The sequence below is a fragment of the Mirounga angustirostris genome, unplaced genomic scaffold (assembly GCF_029215605.1).
Source record: "Mirounga angustirostris isolate CCGP_5_RB_7025 unplaced genomic scaffold, mMirAng1.0.hap1 SCAF_1, whole genome shotgun sequence".
NCBI classification, from domain to species: domain Eukaryota; kingdom Metazoa; phylum Chordata; class Mammalia; order Carnivora; family Phocidae; genus Mirounga; species Mirounga angustirostris.
This window is the reverse complement of record NW_026991709.1, coordinates 211,161,677-211,184,144: the sequence shown is the minus strand read 5'-3', so window position 1 is coordinate 211,184,144 and position 22,468 is coordinate 211,161,677. Positions and strand designations below refer to the sequence as shown.

The following is a 22,468-nucleotide window of genomic DNA, read 5'->3' as shown; positions in this document are numbered from 1 at the left end:
TCCCCAGGGGGTGGAGGTCTTATTATCACCGTCCTTTATCGAAAAGTACAGCCTCACTGAGGGCACGTTTAGTTTTGAGCACAAACACACCTGTGAATCCCAGACAAATGGCCTCTTAAGGAGGTCCTAGTGGCCAGTGGTCCAGGTGGCCTCTTAGAGGTCCCCTCACAGATGTTTTCTTTCTTGCAGGTGCCCCACAACATGGGGGATACAGATGTTTTCCCAGAGAAATGCCCCAAACAGGCATTTTCTCACAAATACACCCCTGACAGGTGGGCCGCAATTCACATGAGCCTCTGTCCTGCCCCCCCCCGCCCCCGAAGCTCCCAGGTGCTTCAATATGAGTGTGCCTCATGCACATGTTCTCAGGTCTTTTTTTCATTCGATCTCAATTCCATGCAGATGTTTCTCATACGAGGCTATTTCCTTCATTTCACAGGTGTCTTTCTCAACAGAAATCCACCCAGGAATGCATTATACAGCTCCCCTCTGCCCCCACACATAGGTATGTTGCAGTTAAGTATACACCCGTCTGGGTACGTTTCCATACACCTGGGTCCTATAAGGTGTACTAAAATGCAGGTGTGTCTCGTACAGGTCTTTCCAATACATTTCCACACAGGAATTCCTCATACAAGAGTTGTTCATTTCATGGGCGAGCCATGCAGATGCGTTTCCAAAGCAAATGAATGTATCCTACACCAGAGTGCCTCAGTCAGGTGTTTGTCATAATGCAGATGTGTTCTATACAGCTGTTTTCCACACAGGTCTGCTTCCATTCAGCTATACACCACATAGATGTGATTCAATGCAGATGTCTCCCATAGGTGTCCTTACATATCCACGCAAATGTCTTCTATACAGGTTGGCTCCTAGGCAGGTGTGTACCACACGGGTGTGTCTTTATTAAGGGCCACCCATTCGGGCCTGCCCCAGACAGGCGTGCCCCATGCACCAGTGTCTCCATGCCCGGTTTGCCTCCACACTTGTGCTATCCTACAGATGTGCCCGCAATATAGGTGGGAGGTCCCTCTTACACCTGCGCGCTTGCGCCCCTTTTTACTCTTCGGTATCGTAGAGTTGGGTTCCCGTTACAGGTGCGTCCCTGGCGCGGTCCCACCCCCCCTTTGGCTCCGCCCTCTCGCTTAGGCTCAGGTGCACAAGCCGGAAGTGTGCTCCTCTCCCAGGTGAGTGACTAAACTTTCCGGGTCACGTGAGCGGGCGGAGCTGGAGGAGTCCGAGCTACCGACGGACGCACCGAGGGTTCGAGCCAGGGACCCGGACCGGGAACCTGAGCAAAGTCGAGGACGGCTGGGCCAGGTAGGGAGGTAGGACGCGCGGCCTGGCCTGCCACCCCTTCCCCCCTTCCGCTTCCCTTTCCCCAGCCCAGGAACGCGCCGCCTCGAGTTAATCTTTAATCTCTGACCTCTGGCGGCGGGGGCGGGGCGGGACTGCGGGGTGCCCTGGGCGGGTCATCCCTCCCCTGGGCCTGCGCCCGGGTCTAGCCCCCTCCCCCACGCCATTCTCTTTCTCCCGCCCCAGGTGCCGGCTCGCAGGTACCCCGGGCCCGAGATGCGGTAGAAGCAGCGCGCGCGAGAAGCCGGGTCCCCGGTGCCACCAGCCCGTCGCCCGGCCCATGGCGAGCCCCGGCCTGGGGCTGCTTCTGGCGCTCGGCCTGCCGCTGCTGCCGGCCCGCTGGGGCCGGGCCTGGGGGCAAAGTAGGTACCGGCTAGAGGTTGGGGGGGCGCGGGGCGGGGCTTAGAAGCGCGGGTTACCTGGGCCCTGGAGAGAGGTCAAGAACTGGGGAGCGGTCATGGGATACCTTGAGAGGAGTCTACAGGGTCGATCAGGGGTAGGGGCTTCCTTGGACGATTGGAGCTGGTGTAGAATTCCTGAGTTCCTGAGGAAGGCGGAATTGTGGGCTGGGGAGAGGAGCCTGTGTACCTGAGTCTCAGTGTGGTTGAAGTGTTTTGAGCGGACTGGGAGCCAGGAGGAGGCCTGCCTGGGAGGAGGCCTCTGATCCCAGGTTGACCAGGCTGGTCATAGGTGTGGACCCAACCGTTTAGTCCTTCTATTTCAGTTTCTGGAGCCTGGGGGGGAGGTGTGAGTCAGACACTCCAGGGAAACGCAGGATCCACCCAGATCCTTAAGGGCCGAGGGAGGGCTGGAGAGGTGGTGGGGGGAGGGCAGGGTCCGGCTTCCAGACACCAACCATTAGAGCAGACCCCAACTCAGCACAAACTGCAAACTACTGTAGGCTGATTGCTCACTGCTGGGCTTTGCTGGGTTGGGGGTGGCTAAAGGAGCAGAAGCGACTGGGCCAGCCCCTGCATGCAGGGCACCCCCAGTCCCTACCAGAATGGAAGACTCAGAAAAGCAGAGTTCTAACTGAGAGATGCCCAAGGAAGGTGCATTTGTGCCAAGATGGGAAGTATAGATAAGGATTAATTTGTCCTCTCTGCCCGCCCCCCCCCACAGCGCTGGACCCCCCTATAAATGAGAACGGCACCATTACACCCTCTGACCCAGGCTCTGGCTCCAATGGGGCCCTGGTGAGTTGGGCTTTTATGCAGGAGGAGGGCAACAGCAATGTTACTCAGGTATCCCACATGAAGCAGGTGAAGGGGCCCAGACTCCCAGAGGTGGCAGGTGCTTGGGAGGGGGATCCCAGGCATGGCAGGTGGGAGCCCGGGAGCCCCACATGTGATTGATGGGAATCGGGAATCCTGGGTGGAGGTACCATACCCCCCAAAATGGCAGGCGTTGTGGGGTGGGAGGTTGGTGGGGGGGGGCATTAGGAGCCCTGGATGCTTCTCAGGTGAGGGTGGACAGAATCTCCTGGCTCAGGTGGGCAACCTGTCCCCTCTACTGCAGTCCCAGGCTGCCATCACTGCCATCATTGTGGTCTTCTCCCTCCTGGCCGCCCTGCTTCTGGCCGTGGGGCTGGTGTTGCTGGTGCGAAAACTGCGTGAGAAGAGGCAGACAGAGGGCACCTACCGGCCCAGCAGCGAGGAGCAGGTGGGTGCCCGCGTGCCGCCGCCCCCCAACCTCAAGCTGCCGCCTGAGGAGCGGCTCATCTGAATGCTGGGGCCCGCTGCAGCTGCCACAACTGCCTAGGACCAGCCAGTGCTCGCTCACACACAGCAGCTGCCACCAAGACAACAGCCTCTGATGGTCCAGGAGGACTTGGGGGGGCCAGGGGGCACCTGCCTGGCAGGCTCGGTGAAGCATGCCGCCTCTGCTTGACTCTGCCTGCAGTTGGGGATGCCGGGGCTGGGGGCCCGCCTCCGCGCTTGCTGCCCCATCTCCGCTCGGCCGGCCATCCTGCTGCCACACAGGCCCGACAAATCCTCTCCTTTCTTTCAGTTCAACCATGCAGCCGAGGCCCGGGCTCCCCAGGACTCCAAGGAGACAGTGCGGGGCTGCCTACCCATCTAGGTCTCCTTTTCTATCCGTCTGCCTTGCTGTGTGACCTTGGGGGAAGGCAGAGCCCTCTCTGGGCAATCAAACCTAGCCAGTGCTTAAGAATAGAAGGGAAGAAGGTGCTTTAAAGACTCTGTCCCTGAGGGTGAGGGAGAGTGCTGCTCACATTTTATATCTATACATACAGTCAGTAGTGAGATGTAACAAAACCTTTTTCTTCTTGAGCTGACGGGGCAGGAATTAGTCTAGATGGAGGGAACAAACTCAGGACTCATAGGCTGTTGAGAGATGAACTGTAAGGTTGCAAGGATCCTAGGGCTGGGAGGGCTTCCTGGAAGGGAGGGGCTTCCAGCTGCACCTGAGAGCCAGCTGGAGGCTGCCCCAGGAGGAAGGTAGTGGATGGGGTACGTTTCTGAGCAGAGAGAGGGCCCCCAGATGAACTCACCAGGAAAACCAGCTTTGGGTTCTTGTGCTTTATTGAAGGTTTGTGGTCTCCTCCAGGACCCAGATTCTTAACCTTCAAAACACTTTTTAAGCTCAGCGACTCTGGGCCGGCTCCTAGCCTGGGGCTCCAGCCAGTCGTTGGCAGGTGCAGCAGGGGATCTGAGGGCTCCCGGCCCCTCCGGGAGCTGGAAGTGAGCGTCCTCTGCCAGCAGGACCTCAGAGGGCTGGGATCTGGGGTTCTCTGGGGAACCAGGATCTGAGGAAGAATCAAGGGGTTGGGATGTCCAGGTAATATCCAAGTTGGGCTTTGTGGGGACCAGAAGTTGGGGGCTTTCTGGAGGGCTGGAGTGGGTGGGTGCTGTGGAGAGCTGGGCGCAGGGGCTTTCCTGGGCTCTGGGATCTTCAGCTGCCTTGGGGGAAGGGGAGAGATGTAGGATTAGAAGACGGGACTCAGGGTCCCCTTGGCTGCTTGGGTCCACAGAAGCTGGTGAGGACGGGGGTGGAAGGATGATATCTTGGCTGGCCTCCAAGGCTGGCCGGGAAGTAGGGTCCTTTGAGGAGGTCATGGCATCCAAAGGCTGGAGGGTTTGCAGAGATGGCAGGTCGGCAGGTAGGGACAGGGGCTGAGGCTCTGGTGGTTTTTCCTCGTCTGGTTGCCATCTTGATCTTCCTGGTATGTCAGGCTGGGTAGGGGTGGGGAGATGGGCAAGTTGCTGGCCTTCAGATGCTGTAGGGGCTGGGAAGTCAGATGGGCCAGTGGGGGAGGACTAGGGGCTCTCACCAAGCTGAAGCAGCTGTCCGGGTCCCCTCTGTGGCAGCAGTCCAAGCTCTGGCTGGGCCGCAGGCTGCCCGTCCTGCTGGCTCCCATGCTCAGACTGTCCAGAATCTCACTCAGCAAATCCAGTTCTTCTCCGGACCCCAGGAAACTGTTGTCAAGAGCTTCCTCTGCGCATGGGTCCTGGGCATCCTCAGGGCTCAGAGCAGGTGCCCTGCGTAAGGATGGGCAGCCTCAGATGTCTGCCCAAGACCCCCAGTCCTGATTGGACTGCTCTGGAGGTTCTTGAGTTTAGGGACCATCCTCCCCATCAGTCCTGGCCTCCCACTTCCAACATTGCTGCCTCCCCAGCCTTTGAGCCTTACCCCTCCTCTAGGGACACAGAAGGTCTCTCCTCCAGCCGCCGCCTCCTGCTGGGGCGAAGGGGCCGGTTCTGCAAAGGACAGATTTGGAGGGGGCGGGGCTTCAGGAACTACAGAACCGGGTTTCTGGAGGAGGGTGAGTGTTAAGTGGGCACCAGATACTGGGGTAGGTGAGCAGGTGAGTGAGATGTCTGGGTGGAGACAGAATGGGAGGAGGACTAGGTGGTAATTCCAGGTGTGAGCATTTGCGGTGGGGTGTGTGTGTGTGGCGGGGGACACACTTACCTTTCCAAAGTGCTGGGTGATAGGCAGGCGCTGCTGCAGACGATCTGAGCGGCTGGTTAGGGACAGGGCTCTCAGGGAACCCCCCCTTTGCAGGCCAGAGTTCCCATCCTAAGAAGAGGGTGGGTAAGCCAGGAGCCCCTTCTTCATTGCCCCAGCCATTGGCCACTGGTCTTACCTTGTACGTCAGAAGGCTCTGCACACCCTTCAAGCTGCTCTTGGCCTATGGAGGAGCCAAAAGAGAATTAGATTCCACAGTGATTTGACCCTGAGCATTTGAGAACTCAGCTCTCCATCCCATAGGACAACTGTCTTGCCATCTGTTCACGTTTGTGCCTCACAGATGGTCACAGTTTTCCATGCACCATGTAAGAAGTCAACACAAACTCACCCCTTGCCTAATGCAAAAGGAGTATTCCTAGGGGACTATAATCACTGAATGAAATGGGGAGTGGCAAAAACGGAACATTGTAAAAATGTATCAGCATTCAAAAGCCAGGCAACTGAATAAAATCTAAGTTCGGAGCTGCAGAAGTTGGCCACAGGAAACTTCCGGGACCGTAATGTCTGAGGACAAAACATGTTCACCAACGAATCTGGGTTGTCACTTTCAAATAGGGAAGCAATGATCCTGACAAAAATGAGTAGGTAAATGGAGAATAAAAGCCGGAAGACTTGTTAATGGTTTAATGCTGGTTCGGTTCTGATAAAAATGTTTGCACTTTAAATGGGGGGTTAAAATGTCCTGTCCCCATGAGGGTTTGAAATGTGCCTTGTCCCCTTGTCTTTGTCATCCCAGTAAGTGGCCTATCTAATGTAGCCTCACCGAGCGGTACATGTTTTTGACAGCTGGTTGGGTCTTGGCCTTGACCGAATGCAGGAGGGCACCACCACCTTTCTGGGGAGAGAGAATGGCAAGGGAGAGAGACTTGGTACCCTGGGGTTACCCCAGACTCCACCTCCCCACCCCAGCTGTGTGATGCTGGGCAAGCCCCTCTCCCCAGCCAAGTCCCAATTTCTTCACTTCTGTCTATAAATGTGCAGAATGATGACCCTGGAGACTGTTACGGAGCTAAGTTAATCCAATAATAAACACTAAACAAAGTGTTCGGTGTTACTACCTTTAGGTTGTCTGCCCAGAGCTGGTAGGAGCGAAGAGTGCCTGCAATGAGGAGAGCTGGTCATGGCTGGTGGCCTGAGGCTGGGGTACTGGTGGGGCGGGGGTTTCGGCCTAGGCACAGGGCTCACCTGAGGAGGCGTCGCTGCAGGTGATCTCCTGCTCAAAGAGATCTGAGAAGCCCTCTCCTGTGTTCAGCTTCTCCAGGCGGCCTTCGATGAACTGGGGGTGGGGGAAGGGTCAGAAAGGGCTGCCACCAACACCTCTGAATTCGAGGACTCAGGATTCTGCTGGCCTTACACATGCAGAAGCCATCCCTGGCCCCTCCAGGGACTCACCCCTAGGACTCGGGAGTCTGGAGCCACCTCAGGAAGCCAGAAGCCCAACCCTCTCCCCCGCCACCCCAGTCAGGACCTGTCAGGGACCAGACCCCGCCCCTCATAGGGACCCGGAAGTCGGACTCTGACGCTCCTGACCGGCTCCCCACTCCTTTCAGTGATCCTGGAAGAAGTCGACCTCACCTTCAGGGACCCGAGAACCCATCCCCGCACAGATGGGCCCTAGAGCTCTATCCACCTCCAAGAACCCAGGAATCCGGCTCCACTTCTCCCCCACGTCCCTGTAACCCCGGAGTCCCCGCCCGCCTCCTCCCCAGCAAGGGGAGTGCACACTCGGGACACACCCCTTTCAGAGTCCCGCACGTACACCCACTCCCGCCCCGGATGCTCCATCCTTAGGGACCCAGGGATTTAATCCCACCTCAATCTCCCCAGGAACCTGGGAGTAGATCTTATCCCCCAGGAGTCGGGGGCTCCCATCTTTAGGGAAACGGTAGTGCAGTCATGCCTCCCCCACCCGGGGACCTTGAAGGGTGGGACCCCGCCGGACCGACTCTAGTCTCCCCTATAGGACTCAGGCTTCCGTCCCTGTAGCTCCGGCTCGCCCCCCAGGGACCCAGGATTTTCAGCTCCAGCCCCGCCCTAGCCCCGCCCTAGCCCCGCCCCCGGCCTCGGCCCCGCCCTCACGGTTCTGGCGCACCTGTTTGAACAGCTGCAGGTGCACAGCCCGCCGATGGAAGGCCTGCAGGGGCGCCCCAGGCTTCTGGGCCAAGAAGGCTTCTTCGCTGAAGGTCACAGGCTGGCCCTAGAAGAAAGACCCTGAACTTCCCATCTGAACTTTCGTGGCTCTCCTGGACCCCAGCTATCTCCCTTATTGTATCATATGTCTATGCAGCAAACGTAAAATGGGACCATAATGGTATCTATCTCATCATACAGTTGTGAGCATTAAACGAGATACAGTGACAGTAAAACCTAGCCTTCAGCGAGTGCTCCCGATGTGCTAGGCACTATCCAAACATTTTGCATATGCCCATTCATTGACTCACATGACCCTTTTGTGTGGGTACTAATGGGATCCCATTTTGCAGATGAGCAAACAGAGGCACAGAGTAAGCACTCCATAAAGGCTAGGTATTATTATCATTAATTATTATTATTATTATTAATCCTTCAGGGACCCACGAGGCCTCTCCCTTGGCCTCCCCGCTGCTCACCGGGCTGCAGATGAGCGCATCGCGGTAACCCCCGAAGAGCAGGGCCTGGGCTTTGAGGAAGAGACGGGACACCCCTTCCCCCGGCGCCAGCGCAACCTTCCTTAGCTGAAGCCTCAGCAGGGACACCTGGGGGACAAGGGGAGGCTGTGAGCCGGCAGATGTGGGGCCTTGGCCTCCTCGACGTGGCAGGAACACAGAAGGCGGTGACACTGACCACGTCTGGGGGCAACGCTTGCACGTCGTCGAAGGGCGTCTCCAAGGTATTGGAGTCCACGTTCATCACCACGACCTCCTCCAGGGCTTTCTCCCGCACTCTCTGCGTCGGGGAGTGGGGGTGGGGACGGCCGCTCAGAGCCCGAGGATCTCTGGCGGGGGGCGGTTATTTGGGGATGCAGGAGGAGGGGAATCCCGTCCGCCGCTGCGATCCCGGTCTGCTCCCACTCACCTCGGCGAGACTGGAGTGCACTCCGATGAGGTAGGGCATGGGCGCACTGCAGACGACCGAGGGGACAGGGTCATGCAGGCGCCGCCCCACAGTCTCCAGGACCCCAGGCCTCTTCCCCAAGTCCTGCGGCTCCCCGGTCCCCGCCCCTCACCAGCAGTAGTCTAGCAGATGCGGCGGCAGCGTGGGGATCAGTACGTGCTCCCAGTGCATGGGGTACAGGAGGGCGCAGGACGCGTGGACGCACGATGTCAGCTGGGGATACGTAGGGGGCCGTGGAGTCAAGGCCTGGACCCCACCCCCCGACCTCCCCCCACCCCCCGGCCTCCCCCCCTTCCCCAGCTTCAAGGACCCTCTTCTGGACGGTGGCTCTCCCGGCTCCATTTCCCACGTCCCCAGTCTCCTGTCCCTATCTCCCCCTCCTCGCCCCTTCCCCACCCACTACTGGGTAAGAGGTGAAAATTCAAATCCCTTTAGGAATCCTGTGAAGACCAAGAATTCGAGAAGTTACAGTGTTTGGAGCTCGTGGGGCCACCACTCAGCGGGTCCCAGTCGCTCCCTTTAGGGGGCGGAGCTAATATGCAACACTCCGGATCTCTCCCCTCAGGGGTAGAACAGCCCAGTAACTCCACCCTCAAAGAGGCGGAGCTAGAATTCAGCTCCCTTGGTCGCTAGGGGTGGAGCCGGCATTCGTCCTGCACTCGCGACCTCCGCCCTCCCCTTAGGGACAAAACTAGTTTAGCGCTCCCCGATCCAGCCCTCCAGAGGGGCGGAGCCAGTCTTGTTTCGGCCCCTAGTGGGTGGGGTCTGGACTAAGCGCTCCCGGAGAGGGGGCACTACAGCGCGGCCCACTCTGATTCCCCCCCCCAGAAGGGCGGAGCCAGGATCCAGCTCAACTCTGATGTTCAAAGGGGCAGAGCCAGGACTTTGCCTCAAGTCTCGCCCAGTGGAATTAGAGCCAGGAATCCGCCCCGCGGTCCCGCCCCCCGAGGGGCGAAGCCAGGCCTTGGCCCCACCCCGGCCCGGCTGGCCCCGCCTCACGGTGCTCAGCTTGCTGGCGATCAGTAGGACCCTTCTTTCCGCCAGGAGCGCGGCGAACAGCCCCACGATGTTCTCGTCGGTCACCGCCACCACCAGCTCCGTTAGGTTCCTCTGAGGGTCGGAGAGAAGCGCTGGGCGCGAGGGACCGCAGGATCCGACAGCCCCTTCTGGGTTTCGGGACCTCTCCCCGCCCCCAGGACTCCCTCCCAGGTGTCCACTCACGTTCTCAGGAATGGATGGCAGGCGGCCGGAGTCGGGGGCTACGAAGCAGGAAAGCTGGAGGGGGGCGATGGGCGGGGGCACCGATCAGTCAGGGGTCGGCCTCACTTGGGTGCCCAACCTAACAGGGTCCCCAGTTCTCACCGGCCTGCTGTTCCCGGGAGCAGGGGGAGGGATGCTTTGTGCCCTGGAGACTGTCACTCCGTTGCCCTGGGAGAGAGGTGTGGCTGTGGGGTCCTCAGGGCTGGGGTCCTCAGGGTTGGGGCGCAGCCTCCCCATCCACCCGAGGGGGTCACCCAGAAGCTGGGGGCTACTCACCAGCTCGATGGAGGCCTGAGTCCCAGGCAGGGGCTGCTGCAGCAGGTTTAGAAGAAATCCCTCGACCTCAGAGACCTGGGTGGGAGCGGGGTGTCTGAGCCAGGACGTGGGCTGGGGATTCTGACGGGGGCGGAGTGGTCTGGGAGGAGCCGAGGGTCTTAGGTCAGGCCTGGGGGTTCTGAGCCTGGCTGGGGGCTTGGGAGGGTAGGGCTGGGACTCCCACAGGAACAAGAAGGGGGACTGGTCTTACTTGGTCCTGGGCCAGGAGATCGCCCACAGTGTTCAGCAGCTTGTAGAACACCTCAAACCAAGGCAGGTGGCTGTGGGGAGAAGATATAGGTTCTATGAAGTACCCCTAGGCCAAGGCCCTTCCCACCCCCACCCCAGAGCCCCATACCCCACACCTGAGGATGCAGAGGCAACTGTGGGCACCAGCCCGGAGGTGGCAGAAACCAAATTGGCGGGTGCCGCTCAGGTCGGTGAGGGCGAAGGTGAAATGTTGTACAGCTGGGCTGGGGGGCTCCCTGCAGGTGGGAAAGGCTCTCAGAAACCTGAGGGTCCCAGCTCCCTGATCCGTCCCCCGCCAACACTCCTAGTACTGTGTCCACCAGTCTGAGACTCTGGGTGTACAGGTTCTTAGCTGTCGGGGTCCCTGAGCGCCTGAGTCCCTGGGTCCCTGGTTGTTTGAATCCTGGGGGTCTCTGAGAGTTCTGAGTCCTTTGGTCCTTGAGCGTCTGCTTCCATCCGTACCTTTCCACATCAAAAGGGAAGCAGAATTTAGGCACCATCTGCATAGCCTCCTGGGGATGGAGAGAAGCACACACTGCTTGACCACCCAGGTTGGGCAGACACGGATAGAATCACAAACACACACACACACTTGTCTTGGGCCAAGACAGTCTCTTCCCCTAGGGGGACCGGCCCGGGTCCAGGGGAGCAAAGAGCCGGCCTGCATACCTGGTCCCTGAAGTCTGGGGGGAACTGCCGCAGGATGGGGGGATCTGCAGGAGAGCAGGCTTCTAAGTTCAGGGCCCCAGGCCCGCCCCCATGTCCCCAGTCCCACCTGAGGACCCCAACTCACCCTCCTGCAGGGAGGCAGGGCAGGCTGCTTCAAAGAACCAATCGAACATGGCAGGTGGATCTCCTCTGTGGGACAGGACACGGGGGACATGGCTTAGCGAGTCCAGGGGCTTGCTTCTGTGTATGTGGTCGTGTGTACGTGTGTCTGCAACTCCGCGTGCAACTGCGTGTGGTGCCCTCAGTGACTTGCGGCAGTGTATATAGGTTGTGTGATGCAGTGTGAACAATGGCGTTGATTGTGTGTGCATGGCTGAGCGGTATGGAGCAGAGTGTGAGCGTGACTGTGTGCGTGTGTCTGATTATGTGCTGCGTGACCGGTGTGAGCATGCAGGGGTGTGTGTGTGTGTTCGTGAGTCTATCCGTGTCTGCCTGACTGTCCAGTGTCCAGCGGGAGTGGGAGTGTGTGCGACCAAGCCAGCGTGAGGATGACTAGCATCTGCAATTTCTTGCATGGCTGCGAGTGTGGCTGGGTCAGTGTGTGTGCATCCCTGCGCTCTTCCTGAGAGCGAGAGGCCCTGCCCATGTGTCTCTGTGTGGGAGACTTCATGGTGCCCCGGGGACTGACCCCAAATTTCTCATCAGAGCAAGGAGGGCCACATGCCCTCGTACTTCTGTGAGCCCTGCACCCTCTGCCGTGCTCCCTCGTCCCCCACTCTGCCCACCCCACAGAAGATGCTGGGACTTGGACTCAGGGGGAGCAACGGTGAGACCTGAAGAGAGGCAGAGGACAGGATGGGGACTGGCTGCAGACACACACAGTCCCCGACACCCTGACACGGGAATCCCCAGCACTTCACCCTCATGCCCACGCGGTCCCACACAAGCGCCCAGGCACAAGGACCCACACAATCTTCTCTCACCTCCCCGTCCCCTGCTGGCCCCCCGAAGCCATGTTCCCCATCTCTCTGATACACCAAGAGGTACCTGCTCAGAGTTACAGACTTAGGCAGAGCCGGAAGGAGAAAGAGAGAGAGAGAGGGGGAAGAGGGGCTGAGAGTGGCTTGAGAGTCGAGTTCACACTGCAGGCCCGCTGAGAGACCTGCCCCAGACCCAGCCACCTGCCCCTGTGCCTCACAGCGCCTCCCGGGCCTGCCCTGGCCCAGCTCCCCTGGCCCCAGCCCAGGCCTGCTCTGGGAATCTTGGTCCAGAGAGTCGGGGAGGGTGCAGCTCTTACTCAGCTTTGGATCCCATGGTCCCTGCAGGGCCGCCGGCGGCGGCGGCAGGGCCCTTGCCCCAGGGGTCCTGGGGGCCTGTGCTTGCGCAGGGCTGGGCCCTGAGCCCGCTCAACTTCCTGTGTGGCCGGGAGAGGAAGTTTGACGGGTGACGTCCCAGGAGGGAGGCCCCCGCCCCCACCCACTGTGAGAGACCCAGGCATCCTGCCTCCCAGCCTTCTGAGGGTAGGGTGGGCATGGGTGGCGGGCTCGGAGGCTAGACCCCCAGCACCGTCCTGCCAGGCCAGGGCACCTCTGGTCCCTGACATCCCACCCAAGCCTTCCTCTCTCTGGGACAGCCAAAGATTGACAATTTGCCTAAAATGCTTCCTCTTTCCTCAACTCTTCTTTCCTTTGGCCTATCTGCACTGGCCATTCCCTATAGGACCACCAGAGGGAGCCAGGCTGGAGAGCGGACACAGGGGAACCAGGGAGGTGGACAGACAGCAGACAGAGCGTAGTCGCGGACACAGACTGAGGAGTGCAGAGGGACAGCACACATACGGAGCAGTCCTTGCCCAGCCATGTGATGGATGCAGAAGTGACACCCAGGTGCAGCCAGCAGACAGTTTCCAGACAGAGACAACAGACCACAGCTGTGGGTACAGACAGGACAGCGGAGATACAGATCTGGATAAGAGACAGAAGCGCAGAGAGCTCAGATACAGATAGAGCAGTAACAGAGGGGCAGACGTGGTCAGGACCCGGCCACGAGCCAGAGTCATAGCCAGACAGAGTCACACACACGGAGGGAGACACATCCAGACACCCCCAAGCAGAGCTGCAGACTCAGAAAGAGACAGAATGCAAGTGGACAGATGGCTACATTGTCCTTGGGAAGCACAAGGACACACTTTCAGGCACAAAGGTACCTATGGTCACGCACACACACATAAAATCCCACAGTCAGACTTAGGGAGTCCAAATTCAACAGAGTCTGCAAGACTCCTCAGCCTCCTGAAAGATCCTGAGAATGTCTATATGGATATAGGTGTGCATGGGCAAGAATCTGCATGCCTGGCATGTCCCGGGGAGTCTGGAGGTGAAAGTCTGTGTGGCTGTGGGATCTGTGTCTAGTCCATCAGGCTGTGTAAAGATGCTGGTGACTGGGGATTCTCATTCTGTGCGTGTCTGTTGTGACCATGGGTGCAAGGTATTTCCATGCCAAGGAGTGGGGGCTGAGCAGGTGCGCAAGCATGTGAACACACACACACACACACACATACACACACACCTGTAAAGCCTCCAGCCAAGACACAGGTGGATGAGGCTAAACAGAGAGCTTGGTGCCCCTTTTCTCTCCAGGGAGGCTGGACCACGACCCAGGGCTGGGGATGCATGGTGCAGAGTTCTTGCCTTTCTCTCTTCTCACACTCTTAGACCTTGCTAGAGACTGAAATGCTTGTGTCCTGCGCCCAATTCACATATTTAATCCCACCCACCCCCAAGGTGATGGTATTAGGAGGCGGGGCCGGTGGGAGGTGACCAGGCCATTATGAGACCCCAGAAAGCTCCCTCGTCCCTTCTGCCATGTGAGGACATCGTGAGAAAACATCTGTCTCTATGAACCAGGGAGTGGGTCCCCACTGGACATGGAATCTGTCGGTGCCTTGAACTTGGACCTCCAGTCTTGAGAACCATGACAAATAAGTGTGTGTTGCTTAGAAGCCGCCCAGTCTGTAGCATTCCTTTATAGCAGCCCTGACGGACTAAGGCCCGGAGTCTGCAGAGGCCTCCTGAGTCCCTCTTCGTTTCTGAAATCCACTCCAATTCAGAACAAATGCCCGATGGCACACCAAGGAGATGGAGCTAAAAGAAGAGTTTACGCCCCTGATGTGTGATCTCAGAGTGGGATTCTCTGCGCAGCTCAGTTAGTGCATCCGGAACATAAAGTGGATATGGTGCCTGTCTCACAGATCCATGAAGGCTCAAGAGAGAATTCATGTAAAATGTTTAGTATGAGGCCTGAATCAAGCTTTTGATATGCTCTGTCTGTTATTGTGGGAGGAAGGTCAGCTGAGTGGTTAAGAAAATGATTTTGGAGTCAGAGAGACCTGGGTTCAAAGGCCTGGCTCTGTTATTTAACATCTGTGGGATCTTAGGCAAGTCATTTGACCTCTCTGTATTAATTATCGATTGCTGTGTACTTTCCATGCCTTCGTTCTTCTCACTGTAGAATGAAGAAATCAGGACATCTACAGTGCACTTGCTCATTCATGCAACAAAGAATTACCGAGGGCCTGTGTTGCATCAGGCTGTTCTAGGCACATGGCGACCAAGGTAGACAAGATTTCTGTCCTCCTGAAGCTTACATGCCAGTGGGGAGGCAAGAGGACAGACAAAAGAAACAAGTGTATAAATAGACAAGATAATTTGTGAGTTAGCAATAGGTGCTACCAGTGAAATGAAACAAGATAGCAGATGGAGAGGGGCTGGGTGCTAATTTCCGTTTGCCAAGGGCAGGCTGTTCCGAGGAGGTGACATTTGAATGGAAGCCTGTAGACCAGAAGTGGCCAGTCGTGAGCACCTCTGGAAAAAGTAGAGGAACAGCATGCACAAAGGCCCTGAGGTTGACTCAAGCGTGATTGGATTGAGCACAAAAAGGTCGCTGCCGTTTCAGCTTAATGAGCGTGGGGGAGGGTGATAGGGATGTAGTCAGCAGTGGGTAGAGACCAAGGTGAGAGTCTGGGTTTCAGTCTGAGTGTGAGGGGAGTCATGGGAAGGTGTGAGCCGGGGAGGGACAGGCTCTTATTTGCATATAAAGGCTCCTCTCTGGCTACAGTAGAAGGAGGACTCACTTCAGGATGGCTGGAGTGGCAGCAGGGAGTCTAGGGAAGCCATTGCGGGAGGTTTCTGGATGTGGAATAATGGTGGCTTAGTCCAGGGTATAGACAAGTGGGGAGAAGGGGTCAAATTTGGGATACATTCTGGAGACAGAGACAACCAGATCAGCAAAAGATAGGAAGTGTGTGCTGGGCATACATATGAAAGAAGGAATCAAGGCTGACTGCTAGCTTTGGGGTTTGAGCAACTGGATGGTGCCATTTATTGCAGAAGGGGATGTTTTGGGAGTAGAAGAGGGAGTTCTTTTGTGGCCATGTTAGGTTTGAGATGATAAAGAGAGCCAAGTTCACTGCCTCGTCCATTGTCTTTCTGCTCCACCACCCAGCACTGTACTGTGCCCGCTGAGCTGTGGGTTGAGGGGGCTGGGTACCCAGGCTGTCATCCCTACACTTCTTCCTCCTGGCTGCGGTGGGACCCAGCCAGGGGGCTGGAAGGCCAGTCTGGTTCTGGTGGCCGAGCTTAGAGTGTGGTGGGAAGAGCTGACTGGCTCTCAGCATCTCTCCTCCTGGTTTGCCTGCCTTTGGTATCGCAGAAGTGAGAAAATTTAAAAAACAAAACAAAACAATTCCTAGACTTCTTTCCAGCTTTGGTTCTGGATGCAGATGAGGTTCTACCAACTAGAAATGCTCATAAGATTTGGAAGGCAGAGTGAGGCAGAACTCTCTCTCTGTGTGTACCTATTTCCAGCTTTGTGGGTGTTGGGAGGTGTGCTTGGATTCAGTAATTCTGGTGGCAGCCTCTTGATTCTCCACCTTTCTCACTGAGCAGAGGAAGCAGTTCCCTGGTGGCTGAACTCTGTGATGTTCCAGCCTATTCCAGCCTATTCCAGGGCTATTCAAAATGTGGTCTCATGGGCAGCAGCATCACCATCACCTGGGAGCTTGTTAAAAATGCAAAGTCTGGGGGCGCCTGGCTGGCTCAGTTGGTGGAGCATGCAACTCTTGATCTCGGGGTGTGGGTGTGAGCCCTGCGTTGGGTGTAGAGATTACTTAAAAATAAAATCTTAAAAAAAAAAAAATGCGGTCTTGGGCCCCACTCCTGCAAACCTACTAAACCAGGAACTCTGGTGGAAGCTGTGCTCTGGCCAAGTTTTCCTGGTGATTCTTTTTTTTTTTTTTTTTTTACTTTTTATTATTTTTTTAAAAACGTAAGCTCTATACCCAACCCAGGGCTCGAACTGATGACCCTGAGGCCAAGAGTCATGTGTTCTACCCACTGAGCCAGCCAGGTGCCCCTTCTTGGTGATTCTTTTGCACACTAAAGTTTAAAAAATACTGGCCTACAGCCCACTCTCTCAGTCCCTCCAGCAATGCGATAAGCCCCTAAATCCTTGTATTAAATCCTTTTCTGCTTAACATGCCTGCCACCGTCCTTGCTCTGAGCATTGGCTGATTAAGAGGAATCAGAGTTCTAGACTTAAATGTGTCAGAGCTTGAGCCCCAGCTCACCACTTAATAACCATGGGATTTTGGGCAAAAGACTCTTTGTGGCAAACTGCGATTTCCAGAGATGGTCACAGCCTTATCTCCCATCCCATATGCCCTTCTGGTATCTAGCCTCTCTACCCTCAAGAGGTGGAGTCTACGTCCCATCCCCTTGAACCTGGGTAGACCTTTGTGACCCTGTCGACTAGGAGTCCAGAGGGCAGTGTGTGACTTCTGAAGCTAGGTCAGAAAAATGCTGTGTATTCTGCCTTGCTCTCCTGGGATGGTTGCTCATGGGGAACCAGCCACCGTGCTGTGAGGATGCCCCAGCAGACTATGGAGGGGAAGTGATGCCCTCCTTCAGCCCGCCCCTTCTAAACAAATGGAGGCTCAGAGAGAGCAAGTGGCTTACTTCACATGGTTAGCTAGCTGTGTAGCCTGCTCTGTGGGACGCTGAAATCTCTGCCCCGCTCCCCACCAGCCCCAGATCAGATGCCCCTTCCCCACCCACTTCCATCCCATCCCGGGAGGCTCACTTGCTGACCCTCCCGCAGGGAGATGAAAAATGCACTGGGCAGAAACAGGGCAGGACGAGTTTATTGCAGGTGAAGCAGAGGAGAGGGGGGCGGGGAGGCTTGAGGGCACAGCGCCCTTGGCTCACATGCTCCCAGGCTGCAGCAGAGGGAGCCCTCCCCCACCTAAAGGAGGTTGGCAAGAGCTGAGGGGCGGGAGTGGGGGGGGGGGGAAGAAAGGGGAGGGGCGGCCAGGGGAGCCAGAGATAAGGCAGAGATAAGAGGGGAAGAAGGGCTCTTGGTGTCAAAGGTGAGGCCAGGTCAGAGGCGAGGGGAAGCTCAGCAGGAGGGGTCCACGGTAAACTAGGACTCCTAGGTCTGGGGGCACAATGGGGTTCGTGGGGGAGGTCCGAGGTGAAGGAGAGAGGAGAGGTCGGGGTGAGGGAAGGCTCCTGGAGCTCAGGGTGAAGCGAGGCTCACGGGTCAAAGGTCAGCTGCCCCCCCCCCCCCCCCCCCCCCCCCCGCTCCCCTCGAGCGGAAGCAGCGAGGTTCGTGGGGGCGGCGCTGGCCTGGCGGGCCGCCCTAGGCCACCTCCTCCTCCGCCTCCTCCTCGAACTCGCCCTCCTCGGCCGTGGCGTCCTGGTACTGCTGATACTCGGACACCAGGTCGTTCATGTTGCTCTCGGCCTCGGTGAACTCCATCTCGTCCATGCCCTCGCCCGTGTACCAGTGGAGGAAGGCCTTGCGCCGGAACATGGCCGTGAACTGCTCCGAGATGCGCTTGAACAGCTCCTGGATGGCCGTGCTGTTGCCGATGAAGGTGGCGGCCATCTTGAGCCCCCGGGGTGGGATGTCGCACACGGCCGTCTTGACGTTGTTGGGGATCCACTCGACGAAGTAGCTGCTGTTCTTGCTCTGCACGCTCAGCATCTGCTCGTCCACCTCCTTCATGGACATGCGGCCGCGGAAGACGGCGGCCACGGTCAGGTAGCGGCCGTGGCGCGGGTCGCAGGCGGCCATCATGTTCTTGGCGTCGAACATCTGCTGCGTGAGCTCGGGCACCGTGAGGGCCCGATACTGCTGGCTGCCGCGGCTGGTGAGCGGCGCGAAGCCGGGCATGAAGAAGTGCAGGCGCGGGAAGGGCACCATGTTCACGGCCAGCTTGCGCAGGTCGGCGTTCAGCTGGCCCGGGAAGCGCAGGCAGGTGGTGACGCCGCTCATGGTGGCCGACACCAGGTGGTTGAGGTCGCCGTACGTGGGCGTGGTCAGTTTCAGGGTGCGGAAGCAGATGTCGTACAGGGCCTCGTTGTCGATGCAGTACGTCTCGTCCGTGTTCTCCACCAGCTGGTGCACCGACAGGGTGGCGTTGTAGGGCTCCACCACCGTGTCCGACACCTTGGGCGACGGCACCACGCTGAAGGTGTTCATGATCCGGTCCGGGAACTCCTCGCGGATCTTGCTGATGAGCAGCGTGCCCATGCCCGAGCCCGTGCCCCCGCCCAGCGAGTGGGTCAGCTGGAAGCCCTGCAGGCAGTCACAGCTCTCGGCCTCCTTCCGGACCACATCCAGGACGGCGTCCACCAGCTCGGCGCCCTCCGTGTAATGGCCCTTGGCCCAGTTGTTGCCGGCTCCCGACTGGCCTGCGGACGGGAGGGGAGGAGAGGGGAGCGGAGGGGAGGGGGCATGCCGGGCGGTTACGGGGAGGGCTCGCCCTCAACGCCACCCCGGCCATCCTAGCAGTTGAATAACGAAATTGTTATTTCATCAGTATCCTTGTCAGTCCTTCTCTCTGCTTCCGTATTTGCTTCTCTTCATCCAGCAGCCCAGAGGGATTCTGGTGAAACTGGAACCGATTCATGCCCCACTTTGGCTCAAAGCCATCCTGCTCTAGCTCAAAAACCAGCTCCATCTTTGGGTAAAAGCCCAAGTCCTCCCCTCAGCCTGAAGGCCCTGCAGGACCTGCCACTTCCAACCCCCTGCCCTCACCTCCTCTTTCCCTGCTCTGGCTCACTCTGCTCCAGCCACAGGGTCCTCCTTGCTGTTGTTCAAATACACCTGGGCACAGTCCTGCCCCAGGGCCTTTGCGCATGCATTCCGTCGGCCTGATCCGCAGATGCAGATACCACGTGACTCTCTCACCGCCTCAAGGGCTTTGTCGCCCTCAGTGACGCTCTCCCTGATCACGCTATATACAACTGCAACCGTTCCCATTTTTTATTCCTCTTCCTTGCTTATTATTTTTTCCCCCAAAACACTGACAAACCTATGCTGTCTTATTAATCATGTTCATTGTCTGCAATCTTACAGGGAAGTGTGAGAGCTCCAGGAGGACAAGGATTACTATTAGAATAGGGGCTGGTATTTTGACGAAAAGGTAACATTTCTCATCCCCTCCTCTGACTCCACCCTGGTCTGATCTCATCAACCCTGTCCTGGACTGGTTCCCACCCTCATCTCCATCCTATACCCCCAAAGTCGGTTCTCCTCCAAGCAGCCAGAGGGCGCCTGTGAGCACCTGAGTCAGGTCCTATCCGGCTAACCAAAACCCTCCAGGGCTCCCACCCCCTCAAGATACACGCCCAAGTCCTCCCTGCAGCCCACAGGGCCCTGAATAACCTGCCCCCACCCTGTCACCTCCCTGCACTCGCCTCCTCCCTCTCTCCCCCTTGCTCAATCTGCTCTGGCCACACAGACCTCCTTGCTGTTTCTCTGGCACACCAGGCCTGATGCCGCCCCAGGACCTTTGCACCTGCTGTTCATGGGATGCCCTTCCCCCCAGGTATTCACACGGTTGACTCTTCCTTCAGGTCTCTGTGCCATGTCACCGCCTCAGAGAAAACAGGATGGCCAGGCACGCTGGCTCCTGACTCCACACTTTTACCACTGCCTCCCCCACCCTCTCTCCCAGGGGCCATAGAATCTCTTGGCCCCAATGGAGCCATCCATGGTCATCCTAGAATCCCTCACACCCTTTGGCCAACATTATTTAGTCCTTCCACAGCCAGACCCTGAGGACGTATTGTATGCCATACCCACGCAGGAGCATCATTATCTTGCTGAATCATCACACAGACCAGAGAGGGGAAGTCGCTGTCCAAGGTCACACAGCTTGTCGTGTCAATGCCTAGACTTCAGACTCCATAAACCTGCTCTGGGGAAGAGAGGTGCCCGGGGTGCTGGGGGAGAGGGTGGAGCTTGGGGTCTGAGGCCAGGTGGGCGTATGCAGCCAGCCTGACCTAGGAGGCACTGGGAAAGGTTTCAGAGAAAGATGTTCACAGAGTGTGCTTGCTCCTTGAACCTGAGTGCCGCAAATGTGTCTGTTGTCTTCATTTGCTGTTCCCTCTGTCTTGTACATCTTTCCTCTCTTCAGTGCCTCTTGGTCAGCCTGGGTCCTACTCATATTTTAGACTGCAGATATCGATGATGACGATGAAAACAACACATGCTTATTTACCTTTTGCTCTCTGTGAGGCATTGTTCTAAGTGCTTTACGCATATTAATGGCTTTAAGCCTCTCGATCCTGATGAGTAGGTCTTTTTATAACCCTTGTTTTAAAGATTTGGAGACTGGGGCACAGAGAGGTTAAAGAGCCCAGCTAAAGTCCTCCAGCTGACTCAGTCAGTGGCTGAGTTTTACTTATTTATCTTCTCTGTTGCCCATCTCCCTCCACCAGGAGGTTGGGTCCAGTGGGGTAGTGAGTTTCGTCTGCTTTGTCCATCTGGGGGTAAGAGTAGGACCTGGCATGCGGTAGGTGCTCAATAAGTTATTTGTGGAATGCATGAAATGGCAGAGCTGGTATTTTCACCCAGGCAGTCTGGCTCTGGTCCATACTGTTAAATTAAAATGCCACCTCCTCCAGGAAGCCTTCTCTACACCCTCCCCCATATCAGATGTCTGTCCTGGGCTCCCACAGTGGCCTGTATGTCCCGCGTCACAGCCCTGACTGCCCTGTCCGCCTCCCCCACTGGGCCGTGGGTCCCTGTGATTACCACGGAGTCTCCCATGCTATGTGGAGACTTTTCACCAAGCATTTGGAAGTGAAGGAACAAGGGGGCTTCCCATGCTTAGAACTCACCAAACACAAAGTTGTCAGGCCGAAAGATCTGGCCGAAGGGGCCAGAGCGGACAGAGTCCATGGTGCCAGGCTCCAGGTCCACCAGCACGGCTCTGGGAACGTAATTTCCTCCTGCAGGGAAGCAGATGGAGGGCAGCTGGGGTGCGGGAGTGCCAGGAACCAGCATCCTGCTCCCTCCCGTCCTCCCCACCCCCACTCCTGCAGGTGCCCCACGCCCAGCCCTACCTGTGGCCTCATTGTAGTACACGTTGATTCTCTCCAGCTGCAGATCACTGTCCCCGTGGTATGTGCCCGTGGGGTCGATGCCATGCTCATCACTGATCACCTCCCAAAACTGGAGGGATGGTGGTGGTTAAGGGCAGAGGGAGGGGACACAGGAGGCCAGGCCTGTCCCTGCCTCTGCGCCCACGACCTCCCACCACCTCCCTAGCTGCTACCTGTCCCCCAGCAAGGTGAATGGGGGACCCAGAGGCATGGTGGGGAGGCAGGGATGAGGCAGCAAGAAGGGAGAGGTGGGGGCGGGGTGGAGCAGAGTCATCACCTCAGTCTAGTCTGCTGGTGTCAGCTCGCCTAGGCTGCAGCCGCGGGGAGGGGCAGGGTCTCTTTGTGCGTGTGGAGAGGACAGTGGGCCAGCTGTGAAGCCAGCTGTGGCCAGCGGACGGAAGGCTGGGCCCCACCCCCATCGCCCTCTTTGTTCCCAGCCTGGCCCTGCCCCTGCCCTCCTCCCCCAGCCGTCCCTGGGCTGCTGGCCTCCTTGGGGACCCCATCCCTCCGAAAGGCCCAAGGTGGGGGAAGCTCTGCGGAGCTGGTGGACCCGCTCCGCTCCTCTCGGCCGCCTCCGGCGCCCCATCCCCCGCGCACCTTGGCCCCGATCTGGTTGCCGCACTGGCCGGCCTGCAGGTGCACGATCTCCCGCATGGCGGTGGTGCTGATGGTGGACGCGGCGGCGGCGCTGATGCGGGAGCTGCAGCGGCGGCGGCGGCGGCGAAGCACGGGCCCTGCGCCCCCGGGGCGCCTCTATATGAGCGGGCGGGGCCCGCGTCACGGCCGGTCACCGGCCCGCTCCGCCCCCTGGTCCCGCCCCGGGACGGAGGGTGCGGGGGTGGAGAGATCTCCTCCCCCCCCCCCCACCCCACCCCCCCAGCGGCCGGGAGACCTCCGGGGGCACGGGCTGGGGCACGCCAGAGCGCCGTGCACCCCCACCGCGGGCCGTGGGGTGAGACCCCTCAAGCTCCACCATACCATCTCCTCCCTCCCACCGGCTCCCAGCCAGGCCTGGCGACCCGGGTCCTGCGGAGATTGGGCGGGGGAAGGGAGAGCGCCGGGTAAACAAGCAGCCGAGA

The 22,468-nt window shown here is 58.2% G+C and overlaps 3 protein-coding genes across 4 annotated transcripts; 1 reads left to right on the top strand and 2 right to left on the bottom strand.

Annotated features, from left to right (window-relative positions):
• The first annotated feature begins 1,551 nt into the window (after positions 1-1,551).
• On the top strand, positions 1,552-3,518 carry CRB3 (crumbs cell polarity complex component 3). Its single transcript, XM_045863191.1, has 3 exons — positions 1,552-1,718; positions 2,479-2,552; positions 2,875-3,518. Exons 1-3 carry the CDS (start codon positions 1,637-1,639, stop codon positions 3,079-3,081), a joined length of 363 nt encoding a protein of 120 aa, XP_045719147.1. The 5' UTR covers positions 1,552-1,636; the 3' UTR covers positions 3,082-3,518.
• Positions 3,507-12,346, bottom strand: DENND1C (DENN domain containing 1C). Of its 2 annotated transcripts, XM_045863189.3 has the most exons (23): positions 12,233-12,346; positions 11,060-11,124; positions 10,936-10,979; positions 10,729-10,778; positions 10,383-10,502; positions 10,229-10,298; positions 9,979-10,053; positions 9,805-9,870; positions 9,664-9,717; positions 9,442-9,552; positions 8,555-8,655; positions 8,404-8,449; positions 8,173-8,274; positions 7,959-8,084; positions 7,442-7,546; positions 6,535-6,625; positions 6,408-6,448; positions 6,113-6,184; positions 5,465-5,509; positions 5,290-5,397; positions 5,008-5,075; positions 4,649-4,856; positions 3,507-4,550 (listed from the first exon to the last, which is right to left on the bottom strand). In XM_045863189.3, exons 1-23 carry the CDS (start codon positions 12,247-12,249, stop codon positions 3,936-3,938), a joined length of 2,400 nt encoding a protein of 799 aa, XP_045719145.2. In that variant the 5' UTR covers positions 12,250-12,346; the 3' UTR covers positions 3,507-3,935. The 2 variants fall into 2 exon arrangements, with proteins under 2 accessions (XP_045719145.2, XP_045719146.2); XM_045863190.3 differs by lacking the exon at positions 10,936-10,979.
• A 5,207-nt stretch (positions 12,347-17,553) lies between these two features.
• On the bottom strand, positions 17,554-22,135 carry TUBB4A (tubulin beta 4A class IVa). The gene is made up of 4 exons (XM_045863188.3): positions 21,987-22,135; positions 21,351-21,459; positions 21,126-21,236; positions 17,554-18,689 (listed from the first exon to the last, which is right to left on the bottom strand). The coding sequence occupies exons 1-4, from the start codon at positions 22,041-22,043 to the stop codon at positions 17,632-17,634; spliced, it is 1,335 nt and encodes a 444-aa protein (XP_045719144.1). The 5' UTR covers positions 22,044-22,135; the 3' UTR covers positions 17,554-17,631.
• Between the last annotated feature and the right edge of the window lie 333 nt (positions 22,136-22,468).